General features: G+C 34.8%; 2 protein-coding genes across 2 annotated transcripts in view; one reads left to right on the top strand and one right to left on the bottom strand.

The window, feature by feature from the left end:
* LOC136027232 (serine/threonine-protein kinase mTOR-like) overlaps nucleotides 1-11,191 on the top strand; it is a 126,805-nt gene extending 115,614 nt beyond the window's left edge. The window contains exons 21-24 of the mRNA XM_065704289.1: nucleotides 784-984; nucleotides 6,423-6,504; nucleotides 7,931-8,108; nucleotides 10,853-11,191. Of these exons, the coding sequence (XP_065560361.1) occupies nucleotides 784-984; nucleotides 6,423-6,504; nucleotides 7,931-8,108; nucleotides 10,853-10,868 (477 nt within the window). The 3' untranslated portion in view covers nucleotides 10,869-11,191. The remainder of the gene's footprint in view (nucleotides 1-783; nucleotides 985-6,422; nucleotides 6,505-7,930; nucleotides 8,109-10,852) is intronic.
* A 4,384-nt stretch (nucleotides 11,192-15,575) lies between these two features.
* Nucleotides 15,576-22,565, bottom strand: LOC136027233 (uncharacterized). Its single transcript, XM_065704290.1, has 2 exons — nucleotides 22,469-22,565; nucleotides 15,576-16,589 (listed from the first exon to the last, which is right to left on the bottom strand). Exons 1-2 carry the CDS (start codon nucleotides 22,469-22,471, stop codon nucleotides 15,603-15,605), a joined length of 990 nt encoding a protein of 329 aa, XP_065560362.1. The 5' UTR covers nucleotides 22,472-22,565; the 3' UTR covers nucleotides 15,576-15,602.
* Nucleotides 22,566-23,607: the final 1,042 nt, after the last annotated feature.

Below are 23,607 nucleotides of genomic sequence, written 5' to 3'. Positions count from 1 at the left end.
CCATTAAATATCGCAACTCTAATGACCGTGTGGTGTTTTGTGTTTTATTTAAGCAGACATATTTTTTGAAGAAGATATGTAGGGTGGTACAACTGTCATTTTTTTAGGCCTTATCTATCATAATTATACAGGTCGAAACTGTTATTTTCATATTCTCATCTTTATCAATGAATATTCAGCAGACTTCATATATTTTTATGGAGCATTACCAAGCAAGATACTCTTGTTACAAATTCAAATTGTCGATGTGTTTTTTTTTCCAATTTATCAAGTGCTTTTCAAGGGACCGCGAAAAAATTTCTAATTATCGAGAGATTCAAATTTTTGAGTGTTAGATTATCAATAGTCGACTGTATCTTATAACAACTCTTGAAATACAAGGGCTGTTTAAACAGAATAAGAAGTTTTTTTAAGTGTTAAAATCAATAGCGTGATGAGTAAGGTATTGAGGATGGGGGCAACCCCTTCATATACGGCATAATTTCTGTTGGTTCTGAATTTTAATGTTGCTCCTTATTTTCAGTTGAAAAAACTTTTTTTTTTTTAATTAAATAGCGTATAGAGGATTCGGGTTAAATGGTGGCAGAAGGCAGCCTCGAATGCTCTCCCGCCAATCATTATGAAAAATTTTATAAGATCATATACCTGCTATTGTCTCGATATCCAACATTTGAGAATTAAGGCCGAGAAATTTTATGCAGTAGCTAGCTCCATAAAAAGAATTTCCAAACATGTGAGGGTAATAGTAAAACTTGTTATTTTTCTTTTGTTCGTATCCTTTAGGTTACTGGAATAGAAGGTACATATAGAAGTACTTGTGAAAATGTAATGGCCGTTCTTCGAGCAAATAAAGATAGTCTAATGGCTGTCCTTGAAGCATTTGTATATGATCCGTTGCTGAACTGGCGTCTTGTTGAGAATACTAACTTAAAGACTACAAAGAAGCGCCACGAATCATCTGCTTCCACTGCCTCCGCCTCGCTAGTAAGTACAGCTTTATTATTGAACGTGTTCTAAGATAATTTTATCTTTTTTTATCTGCTTCACACCAAAATATTAGGGTACAAGTCCATTTGTCAGAATTCTAAGCTAGTGTGTGTGTGCATTTTAGCTATGTATGAATCTATGATCAGGCGTTTTGCTTAGTTCCATATTTCTAAAAGAAGAAAAATTGAATATACTCTTTAGCTTTGGATTAGCCTTAAAAAGGTTTTTAAGTAACTATATAGATATATTAACAACATTACAGAGGCCTAACGACACAGAGAAACAATGATAAGAAATGAGCGATTGGAGGAACAATTTGTTTTCCTAACTTTGGTGATATCAAAAAATTTTCCCCTTATTGATGGATCAGCTTGAACAATATTTTCATTTTCGTTTGATTTTTTTATAGTATCATTGTGGAAAAATAAGAGAAACTGATAAAAATATTTTCTCTTAAATAAAGTGCAAATGTCACTCTGGTCTGTTCTGGGGAGAGGGGAGGAATGTATAGAAGGAAGTGGCCAATCTCCCTTATTTGTGGCAGTGATACTTTCAAAAAATTTGAATTCATTTTTCATTGTAATTTATATTTGTTTTCCGTTTGATTTTTAGGTTAACAGTATTTTTTTTAGGTTTGGCGTCTTATAAAGGCTAATTTATGCTCGTCATAAGTTTTAATGGAACTCTTAAGTTTTCTCGGAAAAACTGAGTTTCAATTTAATTCTCTTTTCAGGTCGATCTGACTGAGTTTACTGAAATAAACAATTTATTGCCAAGTAAACGTTAACGCTTAGTAAACAAGTAAACATTTTAATACTTAAGTATATAAAATGTACTTAGGCAGATTCTTAATTTTCAAGCATATAAGTAGAAATATCTTAGGTTATAATTTGGTCAAGCAAGACACTTACACAGGACCTTCGGTCTGCCTGGCCCTTGTCCCTCCATTAGAAGAAAGTACACAAGAATTTCGTTGAAAGGGAAGTAGGAGGGTTAAAGTCAAACGGCATTAAAAGGGTTAAGATGAGTGGAGACTTTTACTTCCTTTTTTAAAGTTTTCACCCACGTTTTACGAGTGTGTATAAAAATACACAGTAAGCGTTTATTAATGTCAATTTTGTGATATCTCTTTTCATCTGAGATTGTATTTTCATTTATTAATCAAATTTGTATCTGAACGTTTCCTATCAATTTCAAAATCGCACAGCTTGTATTTACAAAGATGACAAAAAAAAAAAAAAAAAATGCAAAACTGGGTGTTATTTTTCAGGATCCATTCTTAGGCATAGGATTTTGATATCTCCCGAGGGTGACGGAGGGGGCTTAATCCGGGTGCCTAGAAATGGTTTTTTGGACATTCCCGAAATATTAGATCATAAACCTAAGTTTCTAAGGGGGGGGGGGTGCTGATCTCCCGTACTCAGTGCTTGTATTTCCAATGTATGATATCTCTTCACAGTCCACTAAATGCACTATCTTCTGAATTGAGATTTTAACTTTTACATGTATAACTATTATACAATGTCTTATCATTAATAATGCCCGCCTTTCCCGAGTCGATTCTCTCCTTTTCAACTCGTTTCTTAACCTTTGTATTTTTTTTTTCTCTTTTAACAGACATTATATGTTACACTTTGTCCGTAGGTGCTCATGGTGCCCATTACATAGGTCTCTGGTGCTTTGCCTCTATTAAAGTTGACCTCCAATCAGACTTACGAAAACTAATGTTAGAGATTAAGGTACATTAAATTGATGGTTTGATATTGCTAATCTGTAGCTGTAAATTAACGAAAAGGTTGATCAGATACAGATTCATAAACCAGGGATGCCGTTTGATAAATGTATTGAGCTAAACCCGCCTGGTTTTCCTTTTCGCAGCCTAGATGGGATAGAAAATATTTTAGAAAAATTGTTAAGTAAAAAATTGAGGCAATCGTAACAATCTCACTCCTGCTCGAAAATTTTCTTTTATGCAGCTTGGGCTGCTTATAAATTTATTCTTCTCTCAGTTAACGGCTCCTGATAGGGAAAACGTTTGCCAGCAGTTTTCAAACTATTCATAGTCATAAACGGTAAATGAAGAGCAACTCTTATAAACAATTAAATAAAAAAAAAAACAAGTTTTTTCAACTGAAAGTAAGGAGTGACATCAAAACTTAAAACGCACAGAAATTACTTCGTATATGAAAGAGGTTGCTTCCTCATCAACGCCCCGCTCTTTACGCTAAAGTTTGACTCTTTCTCTCAATTCTTCTTTCTAAAACAGTAAAAAACTTTAGCGTAAAGAGCGGGGCGTTGATGAGGAAGCAGCCTCTTTCATATACGAAGTAATTTCTGTGCGTTTTAAGTTTTGATGTCAAACTTTTAACTTTTGATGGGTAAGACTAAACTTGATGAAACTTATATATTTAAAACCAGCATTAAAATACGATTCTTTTGATGTAGCTATTGGTATCAAAATTCCATTTTTTAGAGTTTTGGTTACTATTGAGCCGGGTCGCTCCTTACTACAGTTCGTTACCACGAACTGTTTGATAAGTGAAACTCTAAAAAACGGGAGTTCGGAAACAATTTAACCAGCAGTTCGTATTAGCGATTATAAGTATTGACTTGCCCTTAAACAAAACTCTAAATGAACTTGAAGTTTTTTATTTTATTATAAATCTGCATATCAAGATCTATTAGCATAAGAATCTGGAATACTAAAAAAAACTTTTCAAGCTTTTACATTTTTAAAAGGAGTTTGAGGGAGTGGTAGCCCGTCTTACATAGTGAATAATTTCTGCTCGTTTTAACACCGTTATATCGCACTGGTAATTAATGAGCTTCGGCAACATACTAGTGTTGCCTCACTAAAGCCATGTGCTTGCAGTGAATTATTTATGTATTTATTTATTTTGTCTACCAGTCTATTTTGTATGAAACAGTTGGAAGAGGAAGTTAGAAAGTTTTAGTGCCATTCGATTAGAAAGTTTTAGTGCCCTTTATGAGTGTAGCAAGTGATTTTTGGGCAAATTACCTGCCCAAAAATCTCCTTCGCTCTCTCCTTTTTGCTACCCTCTAACCCCGTAATTATCCAAGACACCTCACCGAAATTTTGTGATAACCATTTTTGTTCAACATAATCGAAAGGTCCGGAAAAATTCCTCCGGGTATGCAGTGAGCCCCAACACTCCTTAGGAAAGAACCATAAATAATGAAAATTTCCAGTTTTTTATATATCAGTTTTCTAGTGAAAAAATGGGCATGTTCGCTATTGGGTGTTTGATTGGCTCGAAACCTTCGGCTATCTTTTTCTGGGCCAGGAAGATGGCACATTTTATTTTCGGTGAGGATGTAATTAGGCCATAAACTTTGGGTTCCTAATCGGTTTGAAACTTAGAGCCGGAAGACCTTAGGCCAAGAGAAACCTAATTTACAGTAAAAATTAGTTTGAGACATAGACAATTTTTTTTATCGTATTGGCTCAAACTTGCATCCTTAAGTTCTTTGGCAAAGGGAACCCAATAGAGAAGGGGGGAAAAGGAAAAAAATGTTACTTCTAAAATGGAACCTGTCAATTGGCCAAGAAGGTCCAAAAACCTTTTTTTTTTTACAAATTGCTGCTTAAAACACGTCCCTAGGTGAGGGGAACCATAATGCACAAAATGCTATTTTAGTTTTGGGGCATAGGTCCCCCAAAAATGTGGCTCTAAAAAGGGCTGATAGTTTTGGTCTGTTTGGAACTTGTATTTTTAAGTTTTTCCGCCGTTGGGGCCCTAACATCCAAGTAATAATTTTAAAGATAATTCGATTTCCCCCAAATGGGGTTCGAAAAATGACTTTTTTTTTTTTTTTTTTTCTTTTTTTTTTATTACTGGGTCCAAACTTTAAAGAGTCATTGGCTTGATTAAGGGGACCGAACATTTTGTTGGAAATGGAATGTGCGTTAGGAGGCTTTGAAATGCATAAAACACGTTGTCTTTTTATCAGCTGGAACTAATAGTCTTGGAACTAAGAGGACTCTAATGTAACTGAAACATTAACTTCGGAATACGGTCCCACAAAAAATTGGGTCCAAAAAAGACAAAGATATTTTATTTTCTGAACGACTCGAAACTTGAATATGAAAGTTCCGTAGTTAAAGGAACCTTTATGGACACGAAATCATTTAGGCTGGGGGCACGAGCTTCCAATAAATCGGGGCCAGATTTTTTTTTTTGATTTGCCATTTGTATTTGATGGTGAAGGTGCCTCAAAATGCAGAAAAAAATAACAAATTAAAAAAAATATATATGCCTTTTTGGCTGAAAACGGGGCCCAAAAAAGATCACGCAAACTTTTTTATTACAGCTTGAAAGTTAAACCTTAAACCCTTGGTCAAGTACATCCAGATATTCAAAAAAATTCTTAGCTTGGAAGCATGGGCTTTGAATTTAGAAGCTGATCGAAAAAGAAAATGTGTTTCCACAAAGTTGTGGCAAAAATAAGATCACGTTTGTTTCCAATTTGCTTGAAACTGAATAGGCAAGGAGCAACAACATCTCTATGCTTATGAAGACGGGGATGAATTAGTTTGATTCGGGCTTCAGGGCCCAGTCCTAGACAATCCATTAGTATAGACCAAAGTATCTTTCGATTCAGACTCATGGTCGAGTACCATGAGTAAAATATTTACACCTGTATTTTTGTTTAGTACAGGCATCTGGTCGAGAGTGCCAAAAGAAGCTTTAATGTGTTTAAATTTTTACATTTAACGCGGGGGTTGAGAAAACTCTGCAGTCAAGGTATCTGTACAATCTTGACATCGTTAAGGTATAATGTACTAAAATTGATCTATAAAGCCTTTTATAGCATAATTTGAAACTTTTCTCCATGGAACTGCACGTATAATTTTGTCTTTGGATGTGTTTTTTTTTTTTTTTTTTTTACCTCATTGACCAGTCTGATTATAATAGCCATCTTGAAACCTTTCTGAGGCGTTATTGGGTATTAAGAGTGCCTGCACAATAAAGGTCACGGAGAGGGTGGTTCTCTGCCCTCTGATCAGTTCTTTCACTTAAAGAAGTCTCTAGATCTTAGAAGATGGGATCGAATGCGTCGTTTCCTTCAAACTTTCAGCGATCTTCTGCTGTAACTGATGATGCAGTGTAAAATAGTATGAGGCACACAGATCTTTACTTAATCACCCTATTGCATTGATTATTGCAATCAAATGTAATTTATATAGTTTGTTGAAAATCCAAATACCCTTGCAAAAGAAGCAGGAGTGAAATGAAGCATTTAAAATGTGAATTCATTCTGCGTAGAAACTTACTACCAGTCTCTTGAATGTATCCTTTCCTGGGAAGAATAGTCTCATAGAAATCTATTCGAGCATAGTAGCCTATAGATTTGTATTTGGATATTTGCGCTTATTTAAGATATTTAACTTCCTCATACCATCTTACTTACAGGTGGAAAACGAGACTATGGAATCCAACGCCCTTCCTAGTGGAAACCTAAGAAAAAGTAATCTTCCCATCGATTATCAAGACGGTAAATTCTTTCTTCCTTTTCCCCAAATTTATAAACTTTTGTTTTGTAATTAGACTGTTTCAGAAAGGTTCCTTAGCGAACCAAACTTAGAATGGCTTTACAATTTAAAAAATTACTAGTCAGAAAGGTCTATTATAAAGTGGAGTTGTGAATTGTAGGATTTTTTTTATTTTAATTTTTTGTTTTAGCAATTATTTTTCATCTGGATTTGACTTTTTCGACTTTCTTGATGTTTTATTTTTTTTAATGTTTTTGTTTGTTTGTTTCTAAGTGTTCCTGTACTTTGCTGTTTTTGGATGCAAAAAATCCACCAGTGGTGCACATTCAGGCATAACGAAGTCCGATATATATATATATATATATATATATATATATATATATATATATATATATATATATATATATATATATATATATATAAAAACAGAATACCTCGACTAAAGGTATGTATTTTGCCATGGTGACTCAAACGTTGTGGTTTCGATCTGCCACCATTTTACAGGGGTTTGTGTCCCTATTTTAACATTCGTGAGAAATTCCTCTCGTGATTACAGTTTACTGTTAGTTTTAGTTTGGATAATGTTTACCTGTCCTTATCAGTATCTAAATACGATTTTTACAGAACAGAATGTTGTTGTTTTTTTTTTTTTTTTTTTTTTTTTTTTTTTTTTTTTTTTTTTTTTTTTTTTTTTTTTTTTTTTTTTTTTTTTTTTTTTTTTTAGGTTAGTTTAGCTCGCGAAGAAGCGAGGTAATTGTTAAGTTTTAGTTCATTTTTCCTCAGGAATTGTAGAAATGTAGAAACAAAAATCTATTTCTGTTCAAGGGAAGAGCTTCTAACTGAAACGCACAGATATTGCTCTCGGCAAAGAGTAGGATGAAACTGCACAATCCATGGTGCACTTAACTGGTAAAAAAAAAGCATACTTCAGACCGACATTCAGATCTTCTAGGTTAATCTTAGATCTTCTAGGTTAATCATTCCAGGCTAATCTTAACCAATTACAATTCCTGTTCGTCTTAGAATTGAATCGTGCTCTTTACTTCCTTACCAAAAAAAAAAAAAAATAAATAAATATTCGGTAATATCTGAAAGAAAAAGCAATCAGACCAGAAAAGAACAACTTGCCCCTGTTAGATCATTTTTACGTAAAGCATGAATTTTATTAATGTTCTAAGTCCATTGACTTTAGACAGGACAGGGCCAATGTTGGTATCGCCATAAATACATAGTTACTATTTACAATTTGTGATTTTTTAAACAAGTTTTCTTTCTTTCCCATACAGTGGATTTTCACCTTCACTTCCATATGAATTATAAATAGTACTTACTTTATCGGTGAGAAATGTTTCAGATTCTTAAGAATATCTGGAGACACGGAATATCCGTTTCAATATCTTTTTCAACTTATTCATCGTTCTTTTTTAGACGCTCCAGTGGTCTTAAACAAACGGGCTATAGACATCGTTAATCGAGTTCGAGATAAGTTGACGGGGCGTGACTTCCCTGGAGAAACTGAGGGGGAAATTTCTGTACAGAAGCAAGTTGAACTCCTTATTCGTCAAGCAATGGATCATGAGAACCTTTGTCAATGCTATATCGGATGGTAAGCTCAAACTTTAAAAATTTGACTAGATGTAGAAATCAGTGATCAAACTTTAGATTAAGAAAAAAAGGTCCATTCGTGATAAGATTTAAGGACAATGAGATTCATTTATCATTTTAACCTAAGACCATTCAGAGTACAGACTCAGTATCCAGATCTGAATTTAGCCACAATAAAAAAGGAATTGACTTAATTACATGGACTTGTGTCTCTAAAATTGCAGTATTGGCTGGGTTCAGAATTTGAATGAATACCAAATACGATAATTTAAGTAAAGAAATGCAAGTTTAGGAACGGCCTAATTCTCGGTGCTGGTAAAATCTACCCTCATCCGTGTTTAAGCGAAAATTCTCAAATATATTTTCATTAAGTTTCATATTTTCCTGTATAATGTCGTGGATATTACCCAATGTTTTTTTTTTCGAGCGCTCCCCCTTCAAAGTTAAATTGTTGTGTGTGTGCCGGAATTTAGAAAGTACTTTTGAAGAAAGGCAATTAGTTTTATATTTGTGGAATCAAAGTACTTTAAATTTGATGTGTTAGCAAACCAAAATTCCTCTTAGGGAGGTTTCATTTTATGCTGCGTTAATAACGTTTTTTTAATGGTTGAAATCCATTTAAGCTTCTAAATTTTCATATGTTTGTTATTATGCAACTCTTTTTTTTATTTTCTAGAGTGAGCATTGTGTTATGGAAATCAAACACAGTAGCATATATCGATAGAAGATAATAGGCTTGTTAAACAAGCATTTTTAATGATGCTTCAAGATAGGAGGGAGGATTCGTGGCCAAATCAGGTGAAGAATATATTAGACCATGCAGAACTAGGTAATTGCTGGAATGAGGGAAATGGGATAGGAGAGATAGTAGGGACTATATCTAGGTTAGTTGCTTCTAGGCTAGAATCTTAGGAAGTTCAGGTTTGGCAAGCTGAGAAGGCCACCTCTCCGTCCCTTGGGATATATGTGGAGGTCAAGGAGAACTGGGGCGAAGAAATTTACCTAAAAATGGGATTGGCTCCGTAAGGTTTGAAATGGGTAATGTGTGTAAGGGTAAGTTTTTATGCCTCTAGGAGAACGTAGGAAATATTTAGGGTGAAATAGATTGAGGGATGGTCCTTACAGTTGCCCTATGTGTGGAGACATGGATGAGTCTTTGCATCATTTTTTCGGGTTTTGCAGGGAGTTGAGGGAGTTGGAGTTGAAGCATTTGGTAGGGACGTCGGGGGAGAGATTAGATTTTGGAAATTTTGAGAAGTAGGTGTTACTTAAGTATACATAGTACTGGAAAGTTCGTCCGGGTAGGTATGAATTATCGTGATGATTTTCTTAAATAATTAGTTTTAGCGTATTTTCAGTCTATGTTTTGTTGCTGTATTTCTTTCTCTTGTTTTGTGTATGTCACCATGACCCAATTGGGCTTTCGTGTGAATAAATATATCTATCTATCTATCTATCTATCTATACTTTAATTGCCACACCAAAAGATAATCATTTAACTTGTACGTGCTGTGTTGATAGCTTCGTAGAAACTACTCCCCAGTTTGGTGGTTCGAATCGCTACTTAAAAAAAATAGTAAAATAAATATATATAAAGGATCTGGAAGCTTATCAATCCTTTTTGTAAATTTCAACGCCTTTTCGTTTCGTCGCCCAGTTGGCTCTCCTATTTCATCTCTTCTAAGTTAACTCTGTTCTAAATCTTAGAAATGAAGCTTGCAATTCGACTTGATCGGTGTTCTAATTTATATTATATTAAAGGTAGCATGTGTTTTGGCGGGACCCTCATGTCTTTTCTTTAATGGTACTTGCAATGATTACTTAAGGTGTTTGAATGTAGTCTCTACTAGTACCAAGTTGGCTAATTTACGAAAATGTAGGGGGTGGGGAGCAAAATGTGTTTTCAAAAAAGTAAGGTGGGCAATTTTTTTCAATGAAAATGCCTTAAAAGATAAAAGTATTTTCATAAAAAATACCATTAGGGATATTTTCCAAAATCTAGGAGAGGAAGTAATCTAGAGAGAATCATCTCTGAAGCTGTTTCAAGACATGTTCTGGCTCAGATTCTTTAGCCCTATCGTTTTACAACCTTACCTATCTTCATGCATAGGGTATTTTGAAGTCTCGTGTCAAAGCACTTGATTGACTCATAGTTCTGCTTTTGGCTCATATAAACGTTCGCTATAACATAAAAGATTAACTCTCCCATAAGAAGTCAGAATGCAACGTATAAGCAAATAAAGAAAAAACGTTGTCGAAAGTTTCGTTCAACAATTTCTGTATTATTTACTTTGAGTCAAGAGATTATCAGTTTAGCTTCTGAACGGCTTTTTTTCATTGCTCTAATAACTCTAATAGACGACTTAATTTTTTATCAGTATTGTTTTTGGCTATTTATTTCGGTTAACTACCGAAGTATTAAAATACAACTATGAAAGCGTGTAATACAACTATACAACAACAGAAATATGTTTGCAATTTTGGTGTTAATTTAGGTCGGATTGCTGTAAATACAGTGCTAGATTAGCTTTCAAAATTTGCTATAAATCACTATACCTACTGCTATTGTTTTTTAATGCTAGGGTGATTACCGATTTCAAGGCAAATTGCAAAGCGTATCCCACTGATTTGAATAATTGGTGCGGTACCTCTTAAGCTAACCAAAACTAGAATGATGATTAGAGGCATTGGCTAGGTTTTGATTATACATTGAATTACAACCATTTTTATTTTATTTCGTTGCAGGTGTCCATTCTGGTAGAGCACTGTCTCACTTGGAGAAAAATTAGGTTCTGTTTTGTCCAGGGGTTGTCCACTCTCTGCAAATTGGTGTATATCCCGGAGTACTACCTGTATTGTCATGTGTCGGACAATCGACGTCAGTTGTAGGCACACTGACACCACGCTGTGCGTTTTTCTTTCATGTGTGATTCGCTGCTGCCAAGCGTGGCACGTGTCACATACTGTACATGCTTTTTGGAAAGTGAGCAACCCCTAGGTTGTTGCTAGTTGATTTGTATATAGTAATGTTAAAGGCGTTAAATTATGTAAAAGCATTTAAATATAATTTACTTCTTGTTTCTACCTAAAGACTAATTATAATACATATTAGTAAGTTATTCACGCATTTAGGAATTTATTTTTGCGTGCATAGTATTTGGGTGGCGCTGGATACTGAACAAAAACCATCAAAACAGACCATAATAAATCATAAAAATCTTGAAATTATGGGAGTTACGGGATCCAAGCCTACTCGCCCTGAGTACATGCATCTATTTAGTCCATTCCTGATTTCTATTAATTAAACTTTCATTTCATATGCAGCATCGATACGTTACAACTAGAGTATTTAAAAATAAGTTGGATTCCTAAAAATAAAATAGTTATCAAACAGCGCCCAACACTGAGCTTGAATCTGCAACCTCAACTTTGGAAGTGAGATGCTCTACCCACTGAGCCAGTCGAGCTTGTTATTTTGTTTTGCACCTCGGGTCTATTTGTATATAAAAAGGAAACGAATTTGATGTAATCCTTTTTTCTCTTGAGCCACAGACACGCAACAATTATATCGCTGAATAGTCGTCCTGACAGGGCAATTATCGTGACAAGAGCAGCCACCGTACAATGATTTTGGATTTCTATATTGCAATTAGTTTGCCCTTACTTGTAATCATGAACCTCAGGAATGTTTAATACCAACTTTGGTGAGAGTCAACCTCTTATTTTGGGATACGTAGTTGATGTTTTTTTTTTTTTTATTACTTATTTTGAGATTGTGTATTACAACATAGAAATCCAAAATCATTGCGTAAGTACTACTACCACGACTAGCCTCACTAGGACACATAGTTATACAAAAGGTCAATTTATGTGTACAACTCCTTTTTGATAACACTCTGCATGCACTACATTTTTGACCTAATTTTGTCTACCTTGGGCATACTTTTCTTTGACTCAGTTGCATAACAGTGCGAAGGCTCTATCCCAACTTATTTGGTAAGGACTACCTCAGGACAAGAATATGACTGTCCTAAGTCAAAGTGAAGATAGCGGATATTTCATGAAGGCTGTTTAAATGGATCGTGATGAAAAAAAAAATGTTTCATAAATGATACATGGAATATATTTGATATCATAGTGATGAACGCACAAATGAAAAACCTGACGGCTACGCATTAATGACATAGTTCACAAACACTTGATGATTTTCAACACCAAATGTGTAAGATTTTCTGAGCCTGTCGACCACAAATCTTAGGGTACTTGTGCAAATATCAAACAATTCGTGGTAACGAACTATAGTAAGGAGCGATCCGGCTCAATAGTAAACGAAATTTAAAAAAATGGGTTTTTGATACTAATAGATACACCAAAAGAATTGGATTTTTATGCTGATTTCAAATATATAAGTTTCATCAAATTTAGTCTTATTTATCAAAAGTTACAAGTCTGAGAAAATTGGCCTTATTTTGGAAAATAGGGGGAAATACCCTCTAAAAGTCACAGAATCTTAACGAAAATCACACCGTCGCATTCAACGTATCAGAGAACCCCAGTGTAGAATTTTCAAGCTCTTATCTGCAAAAATGTGGAATTTCGTATTTTTTGCCAGAAGACCGATCACGGGTGCGCTAAAGTTTTTCACTGTCTTAAAAAGTAAATTTGAGAGAAAGAGTCAAACCTAAGGGCAAAGAGCGGGGCGTTGAGGAGGGAACATCCCCTTTCATATACGGAGTAATTTCTGTTCGTTTTAAGTCTTAATGTCGCTCCTTACTTTCAGTTAAAAAAAAACTTTTTTTTATCTAATATGTATAGAATCAGAACATGCTAGGTATAAATATTTTACATTGAAATTAAAGTATTGTTAGCAGTTTGAATTTGATTAGAGGACCTAAGAAGGTTGCTTGCTTCCTTACCTCTCCCGAACGAGCCACTCCTTCACTCATATGGACATATTTTATCTCTTTGGATTTTTATCATTCAGAGATTGTTTAGGGAACGGTCCTTAATGATTAAATGTTCACCATGAGTTAAGATCGCAAATCAGAACACGACATGTACAAACTTCACAAGCAGCGTAGAATATCCTCCAAAACTGGTTAGGAAGATTCTGGAACTCTTTAAAGACTAATCTGAGACTAATAATGAAAAAAGACGTACAAAATCAGAACATATAAATTAGATTTGAGTCATACATGTGTATATAATCGAGATAATTGGATGGTTAAGCGTTGGAACCTTGAGCCCTTGAACATTCTTTTTTAGAAAAAAAACTTCTCAATAAAAAATACTAGTGAAAACTAAATTGGTTTGATTTACCGTTTTAAAAAGTCCTTGTTTTTTTCCCTATTTTTTCTCTATAAAATCTATTCCTTTCTAATGTGTAGATTAAATAAAGAAAAACAAGGTTTTTTAACTGCAAGTAATTAGCAACATTAAAACTTAAAAAACGAACAGAAATTACTCCGTATATGAAAGGGGTTCTCCCATCCGTAACACCTCACTCTTTACGCTAAAGTTTGACTCTGTCACAACTCTACTTTTTAAAACAATAAAAAACCTTTAGCGTAAAGAGTGAGGCGTTGTAGAGGGGACAACCCCTTTCATATATGGAGTAATTTCTGTCCGTTTTAAGTTCTATTGTCGCTCCTTACTTGCAGTTAAAAAACCTTATTTTTTTTATTTAATTTCTGAACATTTTTGAATTAATACATGTTTTGATTTTGGCTAACCGCACATGAATAATTAAACGAAATTTGCATATTAATTTTTTTTGCTAAATGGCTCTCATATTTTTGACCGAATGATTTTGATAAAAAAAAGCGGTGGGGAGGAGGCCTAGTTGCCCTCCAACTTTTGGGTACTTAAAAAAACAACTATTTTGTTGCGAACGTTTTTGTTAGTAATAAACATACGTACCTTACGAATAAACTTACGTAACAAAATTCTATATTTGTGTATTTTTATTACGTATATGAGGGGTTTGCCCCCTCTTCAATACCTCGCTCTTTACACTAAAGTTTGAATTTTATCCCAAATCTTTAAGAATGACCCCTGAATCACAAAGGCCGTAGAATAAATAGTTGGAATTACTAAAAATACTTTAGCGTAAAGAGCAAGGTATTGTGGAGAAGACGAATCCCCTTATAAACGTAATATTTTATGTTCGTTTTAAGTTTTAATGATGCGCATTACTTCCAGGAGAAAAAAATTATTTAGTTTCTCATTATTTTTTTTTAATGCTAGAAAATCCTGCGCCCCCTTCATGGAAATTCTCTTCCCTCATGATAAACTCCTCCTTGGAAAGATCCTCCAACGTAACCCACTCCCACCCTTACGCGAAAAAATTTCCCCTGAAAAAATCTGTACACTTCATAATAACCGTTACTATATGTGAACAATGGTCAAAGTTTGTAATTTGTAGTCCCTTCCCCGGGGACTGTGGGGGATTAAGTCGTCCCCAAAGACATAGTTATTAGGTTTTCGACTAAGCTGAACAGAATGGCTATTTCAAAATTTTGATCTGGTGACTTTGGGGAAAAAATGTGCGTAGGAGAGGGCCTAGATGCCTTCCAGTTTTTTTGGTCACTTAAAAAAAACACTGGAACTTTCTATTTCCGTTAGAATGAGCACTCTCGTAACATTCTAGGACCACTTAGTCGATACGATCACCCCTGGGAAAAAAACAAAACAAAAAACAAATAAACACGCATCTGTGATCTGGCTTTTGGCAAAAAATACAAAATTCAAAAATACAACTTTTTAGATAGGGGCTTGAAACTTTAACAGTAGGGTTCTCTGATACGCTGAATCTGATGGTGTGATTTTTGTTAAGATTCAATGAATTTTAGGGGGTTTCCCCTCATATTTTCTAAAATAAGGAAAATTTTCTCAGGCTCTTAACTTTTAAAGGGTATAACTAAACTTGATGACACTTATATGTTTAAAATCAGCATTAAAATGTTATTCTTTTGATGTAACTATCGGTATCAAAATTCCGTTTTTTAAAGTTTCGGTTACTATTGAGCCGGGTCGCTCCTTACTACAGTTCGGTACCATGAACTTCTTGAAAAAATAATGAGCTAAGCAAAATCAAGTGACCTATTTAGTTCTCAGGAAAGTACCAATGTCGCTCTAGCTTTTTGGCGATTTGAAGGTTGGGTACATCATTATTGTATCTCGTAATTCCTGTTCCTTTTAAAGTTGGCTTCAATTCTCATTGTAATTTCTTTTTGTTATAGATTTCTTTTTCACTCATAGTAATTTCTCATCATATTTTGTTGGCCGTCTTATATCTCCTTGTTTTTAGTTTTAATTTCGCTCTTTGCTTTTCAGGGAAAAACTTTTTGTTCAGTTTAATGCATCTAATACCTGATGAGATATAAAAATAAGATTTTCATTTCCAGGTTATAAATATAAAGATGTACGTTTGATAATTAAGATAATCGATGCGTAAAAAGGCAATAAACTTGATTCACCATTATTTTACTGTACATTATAAAATTGGGTAATACGGGTAATTCGCAATGCCGCACAAATTTTTCCCTCTTTGCAATCGAAAGTATCCTCTTTCGCCCCAACTTGTAGACCAAGTATTTCTGACAATCCAATAGTCACCATACATCCTATCTGTTCCATACCCAACTATTATGACAGCATGATTCACGTTTGAACTACACCTTTGATCGTTAAATATTCCTTGTGAATAGAAATAAAATGAATTTAAGTTTGCATCCATTGCAACGGCAATTGGTCCAATAGTAGCTACCACATGTGCCATGGAGTCTTCACTATTTGGGACGTTTTTGTAAGAGGATGTTGTTACAGCTGGCTGGCAAGTGGAACTACGACATCCTCCCGAGGTACCAGACGACCCCGAAGTGTATGTGTAGTCACTTTCTGAACAAAGACCTCCTGAGGATTTGACATAATCCCACGAATTGGTATAAAATCCTCCTAAACACTGTCGGTCATTCCGGCTACAGTCGACTATATTTTGCTGGCTGAAAGTAGCTAGCCTTCCTCCATTTTTCATACAGTTATAGTATTCAATTGTTTCAACTGCTGCAAATGCATAGCAGCTACCGCACCTTCCTTGGTCTCTTATTGGTGGCATACAAGGAGAATCCCGATAATCAACCGAACTAGGCAATCTTCTGGTATTTTGTACAATAGGGACTGAATCTGCTTCGGGTTGTTTCGGTGGAGGTATTGTACCTTTAAGAGTGTTTAATTCTTCCTCTGTCAAGTCGGCTAGATGATTAAGGTCAAGTCGAAATGGCTGAGTTTGATTTCTTGAAAACTGAATATTAAATGGCAGGATTTCAAGACGAGTTTTTTCCCAAATTTTGTGTCTCTCTTCGTCTTCTTGTCTGGTTGGATAAGACTTTCCGAATTTGACTTTGAAATCAGTCCAAGGGTCCATGGGTATTGCAGCAATTCTCTGAATTAATGCAGCAAGGACGTAAATATTAAGGATCACCTGAAACAAAAAGTAGTAAACTATTTGCAAAAGTAAGAATTGGAATAAAACTCAAGCTTGAGAAAATACAAATCTGTTAGTCAATAAAATATATTCGAAGTGAATCTTTTAGTAAGATAAAATTTATATTAATGTCTTTTGTACCTCGAGGGTGTCCAACTCTTTTGAGACTTGCCACAGGCACTTATTGGTTAGGAAAGAGAAAATTATTTTAAACAGTAATTATCAGTTATATTTTTCAAAGTTGCTTTTGTAGAGTCTTTTGTTTTAATTTAGCGGCAGTGTTTTTTATAATGTTTAAATGTGAGGAAAGCTTTTGAAGATGTTTTTTTTTCCTTTGCCTCAATAAGCACAGCGACGAGATAAGATAGTAACGGTCATTGGAAACGAGAAAATAATTAATTATCACTAAAAGGAAAGATTAAGAAACACATTTAAGCTTGAGATGATACGAATATTTGTAAAAAAAAAGCCACTAGAAGCATTTAACATTTTATTAATAATTCTCATGTATTTTCCAGTTCAGTTGCCACTAATATTGATTCAGGCAGGGGAAAGCTGGCTTCTCTTTGATTTTCCTTGATCTATCACGGCTTGACAGCCCTTGGTGTCCTCCTTAAAGTTTCTATATGTAAAAAAAGAACCTTAGGGGTTCCAATGTTGAATCATTGATTGTCATGTTATGGATTACGTCCTTCACGAAAAGCCTTTTAGAAAGGCATTTACAAAATAAAATTAAAAGTATTTCTGACATAAAAAACGGACATTTCTAACATGAGCTTGGGGAAGGTCATCCTAATAAAAAGATTATGGAATGGACTTTCCCAATTCTTAGGAAAAATTGAGCTTAGGTAGAATTCAATGAAAAAAGAAGGAAGATTATGGAACTAAAAGTTGGGATTGCAAAAGGAGAAGATGGGAAAGGTTATAGTACGGATTGTTGTGCAGACAAATATCTACATATGGAACTTGTGACTGGTAGTGAGAGAGTTGAAACATCGTGCCTGATTTTGAAAAGGATTTAGAATGGATAGAGGATAAAATAGCAAGATGTCTAATTTTTTTTTTACTTTTATACAATTCTCCACGTCATTTTTGTTTTTTTCTTCTTTTACCGTTACCTTTAGTTCTACTGCTACTACTTCTACTAGGCGAGTGGTTAGCGGGCTGGAATCGCAATCCTGTGCCTGTAAGGGCAGGGGTTTGAGTCCTACTACTACTACTAATAACACACCGCAGCATCAAGCCGCTTGAGGCCAACACAGCTACGCACGCTCCTCCTCCATCCCAATCTATTCAAAGCCTTCCTCTTTACACCCTCCCAGGAAGTTCTCATTTCTTTAAATCTTTTTTTTTATGACATCGTCCCACCCCAACTGCGGACCACCTGCTGCCTTACACGGTTGGCCGAACAGGCATCTTCGGCAATCTGTCATCCTTCATCCGCAAAACCTGCCCTAGCCATCTCAACCCTTCGCTCACTATAGCCCTAAAATGCGGGATTGAATCACATTTTTTGTACAGCCTACTGTTTGAAATACGGTCAGTCAGCCGGGTACCCCGATCAATCCGTATGCAATGTCTCTGGAAAATTTCTAGCAAATCTTCATCTGCTTTTCGGAGCGCCCATGCTTCAGAGCCATATTTGACCAATGTTATCACTGTAGCTTCCAATATTCTAAATTTGGTTCGTAAACTTATCTTCCTATTTTTCCAACTTTTTTTTTAACTGTGGAAAAACACTGAGCCTTGGGAATTCTACTTTGACATATTCACTACTCCCATTGTGTTTACTAATAATACCTGATGAATCTTTTCGTGATCAAAAATAAAGTCATGTAATAAATTAAACTTGAAACAAGCATAAATTATTATGAATGAACCAACAAAACCTAGAATCAAACAAAAAAACTGTATTTAAAACGTTTTCTAAAAACGGTATTTTAATACCAATAGTTACATTAAAAGAATCGCATTTTAATGCTGATTTTAAATAAATAAGTTTCATCAAGTTTATTTCTAGCCATCAAAAGTTACCGAGTCCGAGAAAAATTACCTTATTTTAGAAAATAGGTTATGCGGGGGAACTTTACATGGAGGAATTTGCCATGGGGGAAGAGAATTTCCATGAAGGGGGCGCAGGATTTTCTAGCTTAAAAAAAAAGAACAATGAAAAAATAAATATGAAAAAGTTTTTTCAACTGAAAGTACGGAGCAGCATTAAAATTTAAAACGAACAGAAATTATTACGCATATGAGAGGTTCACCTCCTCCTTATATCTCACTCTTTACGCTAAAGTATTTTTTTTAGTAATTTCAACTATTTATTCTACGGCCTTTGTGATTTAGGGGTCATTCTTAAGGAATTGGGACAACATTTAAGCTTTAGTGTGAAGAGCGAGGTATTGACGAGGGGGCGAACCCCCTCATATACGTAATAAAAACATGCGAATATAGAAGTTCGTTACGTAAGTTAATTCGGAAGTTACGTATATTTTAACTAATAAAAACGTTCGTAAAAAATAAAAAGTTCTAGTTGCCTTTTTAAGTAACCAAAGAATTGGAGGGTAACTAGGCCTCCTCCCCCGCTCCTGTTTTTCTCAAAATCGTCCGATCAGAACTATGAGAAAGCCATTTAGCCAAAAAAAAAATTAATATGTAAATTTCGTTTTAATTATTCATGTGCAGAGAGCCTAAATCAAAACACGCATTAGTTAAAAAACGTTCAGAAATTAAATAAAAAAAAAAAACAAGTTTGTTTAACTGAACGTAAGGAGTGACATTAAAACTTGAAACAAACAGAAATTACTCCGTATATGAAAGGGGCTGTTCCCTCCTCAACGCCCCGCTCTTTACGCTAAAGTTTTTTACTGTTTTAAAAAGTAGAGTTGAGAGAAAGAGTCAAACTTTAGCGTAAAGAGCGGGGGGCTGAGGAGGGAACGGTCCTTATCATATACGGAGTAATTTCTGTTCGTTTTAAGTTTTAATCTCGCTCCTTACTTTCAGTTAAAAAAAACATTTTTTTATTTAATAAATAAAAAAAGTCAAACCTGAAGTAAACCAAAAATACCACAAACATTGATAAGGATGAGTAGATGTTTGGTACTGTGGTAGAAAGAGTGGAGTACCGCCAGTTACGATATCTGAAGATTAAAGTGAGATTTGCTCCCCCATAGCCCTTATAGGGTTCAGTTTCTTTTGTGGTAATATCTATTCTGTTCATACGTTGGTGTGTTCGTTCCTAAAGACGCACGTAATCCGTAGAAAATAAACTGTTAACATATATATTTATTTTAAAGTTTTATTTAACTACGAGTTGATTCATTTGAGGCTTGATAAAATTTTTAGCTGAATTGCGTATCAACTGCTATGAAGTAGGTTCCTTGGATCTTTATGTAGTTGGGGTGGGCCTGAAACCTAAAAGGTGCATCTTTATGCCGAAATTTTCTAAGTTTCCGATTAGCCTTCAAAATATGAGGGGAGCTGGGGGGGGATAGGAACCGACTTCTAGTCTCCTTTCATTGTTATGATTTTTTTTCGACTGAGTCCGTAGCATGAGGGATGTGGGGTGGTATTTCCCATTCTAAAAAAAATCTTTGCCGGAAAAATGAAAAAAAAAAATCTTCGGTTTAACATACAAAATTTACATGCTTACTGACACAAATGAAGGAGAAGGAGAGGAGTTATGAGTCTTGCCAGGCCTTTTTGAGGGGGGGGGCTGCCAGAAGTTTATTTCAACCGACATTTGAATGTAAGTAATTCTCCTTTTCCTATTTGTACACATTTTTTAAGCATTCTTGTTTTAAAGGTCATTTCCCCTTTGGCTGTTACAGTGTCCACGGGAGACATTCCTGTGACGAAAGATTTGTTCTAACAGCTCATCTTAAAACTCCCGTTAATGATAATCTAACAATCAATTTTAATATTTAAGACTCACCCCCCCTCTTAATAAATGCTTGGAAGGATACACTTTTTCAGGGATTTTATCATTCTGAAAGCATTGTTGTACGAATATTAAACTTGAATGTTAAAAAATGAAAGTCGAGGCAAAGAGTCGTAGCCTCCCTCACATCAAAGAGAGCCTTGGATCGAAAAGTTGATAGTAACAAACTATAAGCAAGGAGCAACCCCTTACCAATAGAAATCTAAATTATAAAAAAAAGTTTTGATTAAAATATACGCCGCAACGAAATCTATTATTTAGGCTGATTCTAAATAAGTAAAATCCATGAACTTTAAAGTTGACAATAAGCTACAAGTATATGAAAATTTGCATTATTCTAGAAAAATGAATTGAAATCCGCGAGAAGGCTTGTTGTCTTGACAGAAATTATAGCAACGAAATTCAACATGTTTCTGAACCCTGACGCATCTATTAAAAAATAAAAAAAATTCTACTTTCAGGATAATCACGGATGTGACCACTAGTCCTTAGTAGTAGACTATTAAAAGAAAGATAATTCTAACTTTAATTTAGAGATCTAATGCCTTTTTTAAGTAATAAAGAAATCACACCAGAGGAATTTGCCTTATTACAGAATTTTGGCAAACAAAAACTCCTGGCTTGTCGAACCATTATTGGAAGGGTATTTATATAGTTTCCCAGTCTCAGATGTAATACTGGTCTGCAGTTTACCACGCGCTCTTAACACGAATGCAGGCAATTAAAATTAACCATTATTATAGACCGTTTGTAAAATAAAACTCCTGGCCGTAGTGTCGCTTAATTGCAAACTATCTATTAGGGTGTTGCTGACTGTATTCCCTTGTGGGGAGGGGGTATTTAAGCCCCCGAAAAGCATTTTAGGATAATGCTTCCAAAATTTCTATTAGAGGTGCGCCAAATGAACTGAGTGAATATTCAGATGATAACAGATTTAACATGACCTCCCTCCATTATGAAGAATTTATAAGGGCAAAATCTTTCTTGTAAACGCTGAGACCACAGTTTATTTTGGATAATTACACTTTTATTTTAAAGAGTAAATATACTAATTGAGTTTTTTCTTCGAAGAACTGTTCTTTAAAAGATAAACTTTGATTTAAGGAGTTTTATGTTTCGTGTATCTATTTATTGTACTTTTTTTCGTTTTAAGTTTGAATTATTTTTTTCTTCTGGTCGAGTTGAGTTGCTCTTCACTTTTTTTGGAAAGCCTGATTCTTAAAAAAAATATACATTTATTTTTCAATGATAATAAAAGCCTTGTATTTAAGTCAAATAAAAGTAAAATACTTCAATTACAAATGCCCCTGAGGCCGTCAAATTAGTAATATATTTGAGATTAAACCAACTTCTCTATTTCCTAATTTCTACTCTCTCAATTTTTTCGCTGGGATTCTACAGAATTGTAAGTACAAAAATTTTAAAAAGGGCTGAGAACTGAATTGGGATATTCTTGATATTAAAACTATACGAAATTAAAAGGTCTTGATACGAGCCAAGAAAAATTCGGGAAGTGAGTAGTTACTGATGCAGGCAATTTATTTTGTTCTGGCAATGGAGGGGGGAAATTAGTCGTGGAAAGAGCATAGAATGATTAGAAAAACCAATCCGCTACATGAGAAAGGAATACGCAAAGTATAAGAAGAGGCAAATTATAAAATAAAAATAATAAAATCTGAGGAACTGGGCCAGACTCCTACACGGTAATTTCTTCATGGGAACAATAACAAAAATAAATGACAATTTGAACAAAAAGTGGCAATAAATTCAGAAACAATTAGAACTTCGAGGGGAGCCTGGAGCCCCCTCCCCTTGGGTATGAGAATGGACTGGACAGTGGGGCTTCCTTGCTCTGCATATGAGCCTATATAGAATGCTATTTGATTTTGGGCGAGCTAGTTGAATTTAATAGTAAAAATAAAAATGGATTTCATACCATTGTGGCTCTTCCTTTGGTATCACAGACCTTAACCTCTGACCAACTAACCCGAAAAGAATAAACAAGAGGCTAAAAGCTTCGCAAGACCTTGCACAACCAGTTATAACGGTAGTATAAATGCAAACTTGCTTATAATCACCGAAATGTTTACGATAGAGTTGGCTTTTATAGGCACCCCTATTACAACAGAGAAGGAGATATTATATGCCTAGTTTTTGGGAAGCGGCTGATAAAAAAAAAACATAATTTCTTAAAGTGAATGTTAACAACCGAACCATGACTTCGGATTTTTACTTACAACTTGTACGATATAAATTGTTAGTAAAACAAAAATCGGGTGACTGTAGAACACTGCGTTTTTCTAACTTTTAACCTTATAAATTGTGGCAGTTGTACTCCAAGGGGCACGTATTGCATTGAAGTTTGCTTAAGGCAAAGGCATTTACTAAGAGAAATATTTCAGCAGGGGTTTAACTGTTTTGGGAGCCTAAATTTGAAGAAAAAAAAGCGGAAGCAGGTAATTTATTTGATTTTTTTGTTATATATGTAAATATGTAGACCAATCCCTGAAAGTTTCATTTTCCTCACCTAAACCCTTTCCGAGATAGTAAAAAGTCAATTAACTAGAATTTTACCATATATATATATATATATATATATATATATATATATATATATATATATATATATATATATATATATATATGTATATATATATACTAGCTGTTGGGGTGGCGCTTCGCGCCACCCCAATGCCTAGTTGGTGGGGGTGCTTCGCGCCCCCCCCCCCCCAAGCCCCCCCGCGCGCGTAAGTCGTTACGATCCATTGTAGTTGTGTCCCTATGTCCCACCTGTGAATGTAGATAGATATATATATATATATATATGTTTTTAACTACGTAAAACTTGCGAATATACAACATTCTTTGCTGTCCCATTGTCTGCGCATATAAATAGATTGTCAGGTTTACCGACTCTTGAACATGCAACATATAATGGTCCATGGGAAAACAATCCGTATTCAGATCTATACCTCATGATTCTAATGATTGCCCTTGAGCTTTGTTGATGGTGATTGCTAATCGACCATTCCCTGTGTCGCCGTCGTCATTTATATATCCCCCTATGCCCCCGGC

Source organism: Artemia franciscana, chromosome 5 (genome assembly GCF_032884065.1).
Source record: "Artemia franciscana chromosome 5, ASM3288406v1, whole genome shotgun sequence".
Taxonomy (NCBI): domain Eukaryota; kingdom Metazoa; phylum Arthropoda; class Branchiopoda; order Anostraca; family Artemiidae; genus Artemia; species Artemia franciscana.
Note: the sequence above shows the minus strand (reverse complement) of the source record. Positions and strands in the feature narration are given on the sequence as shown.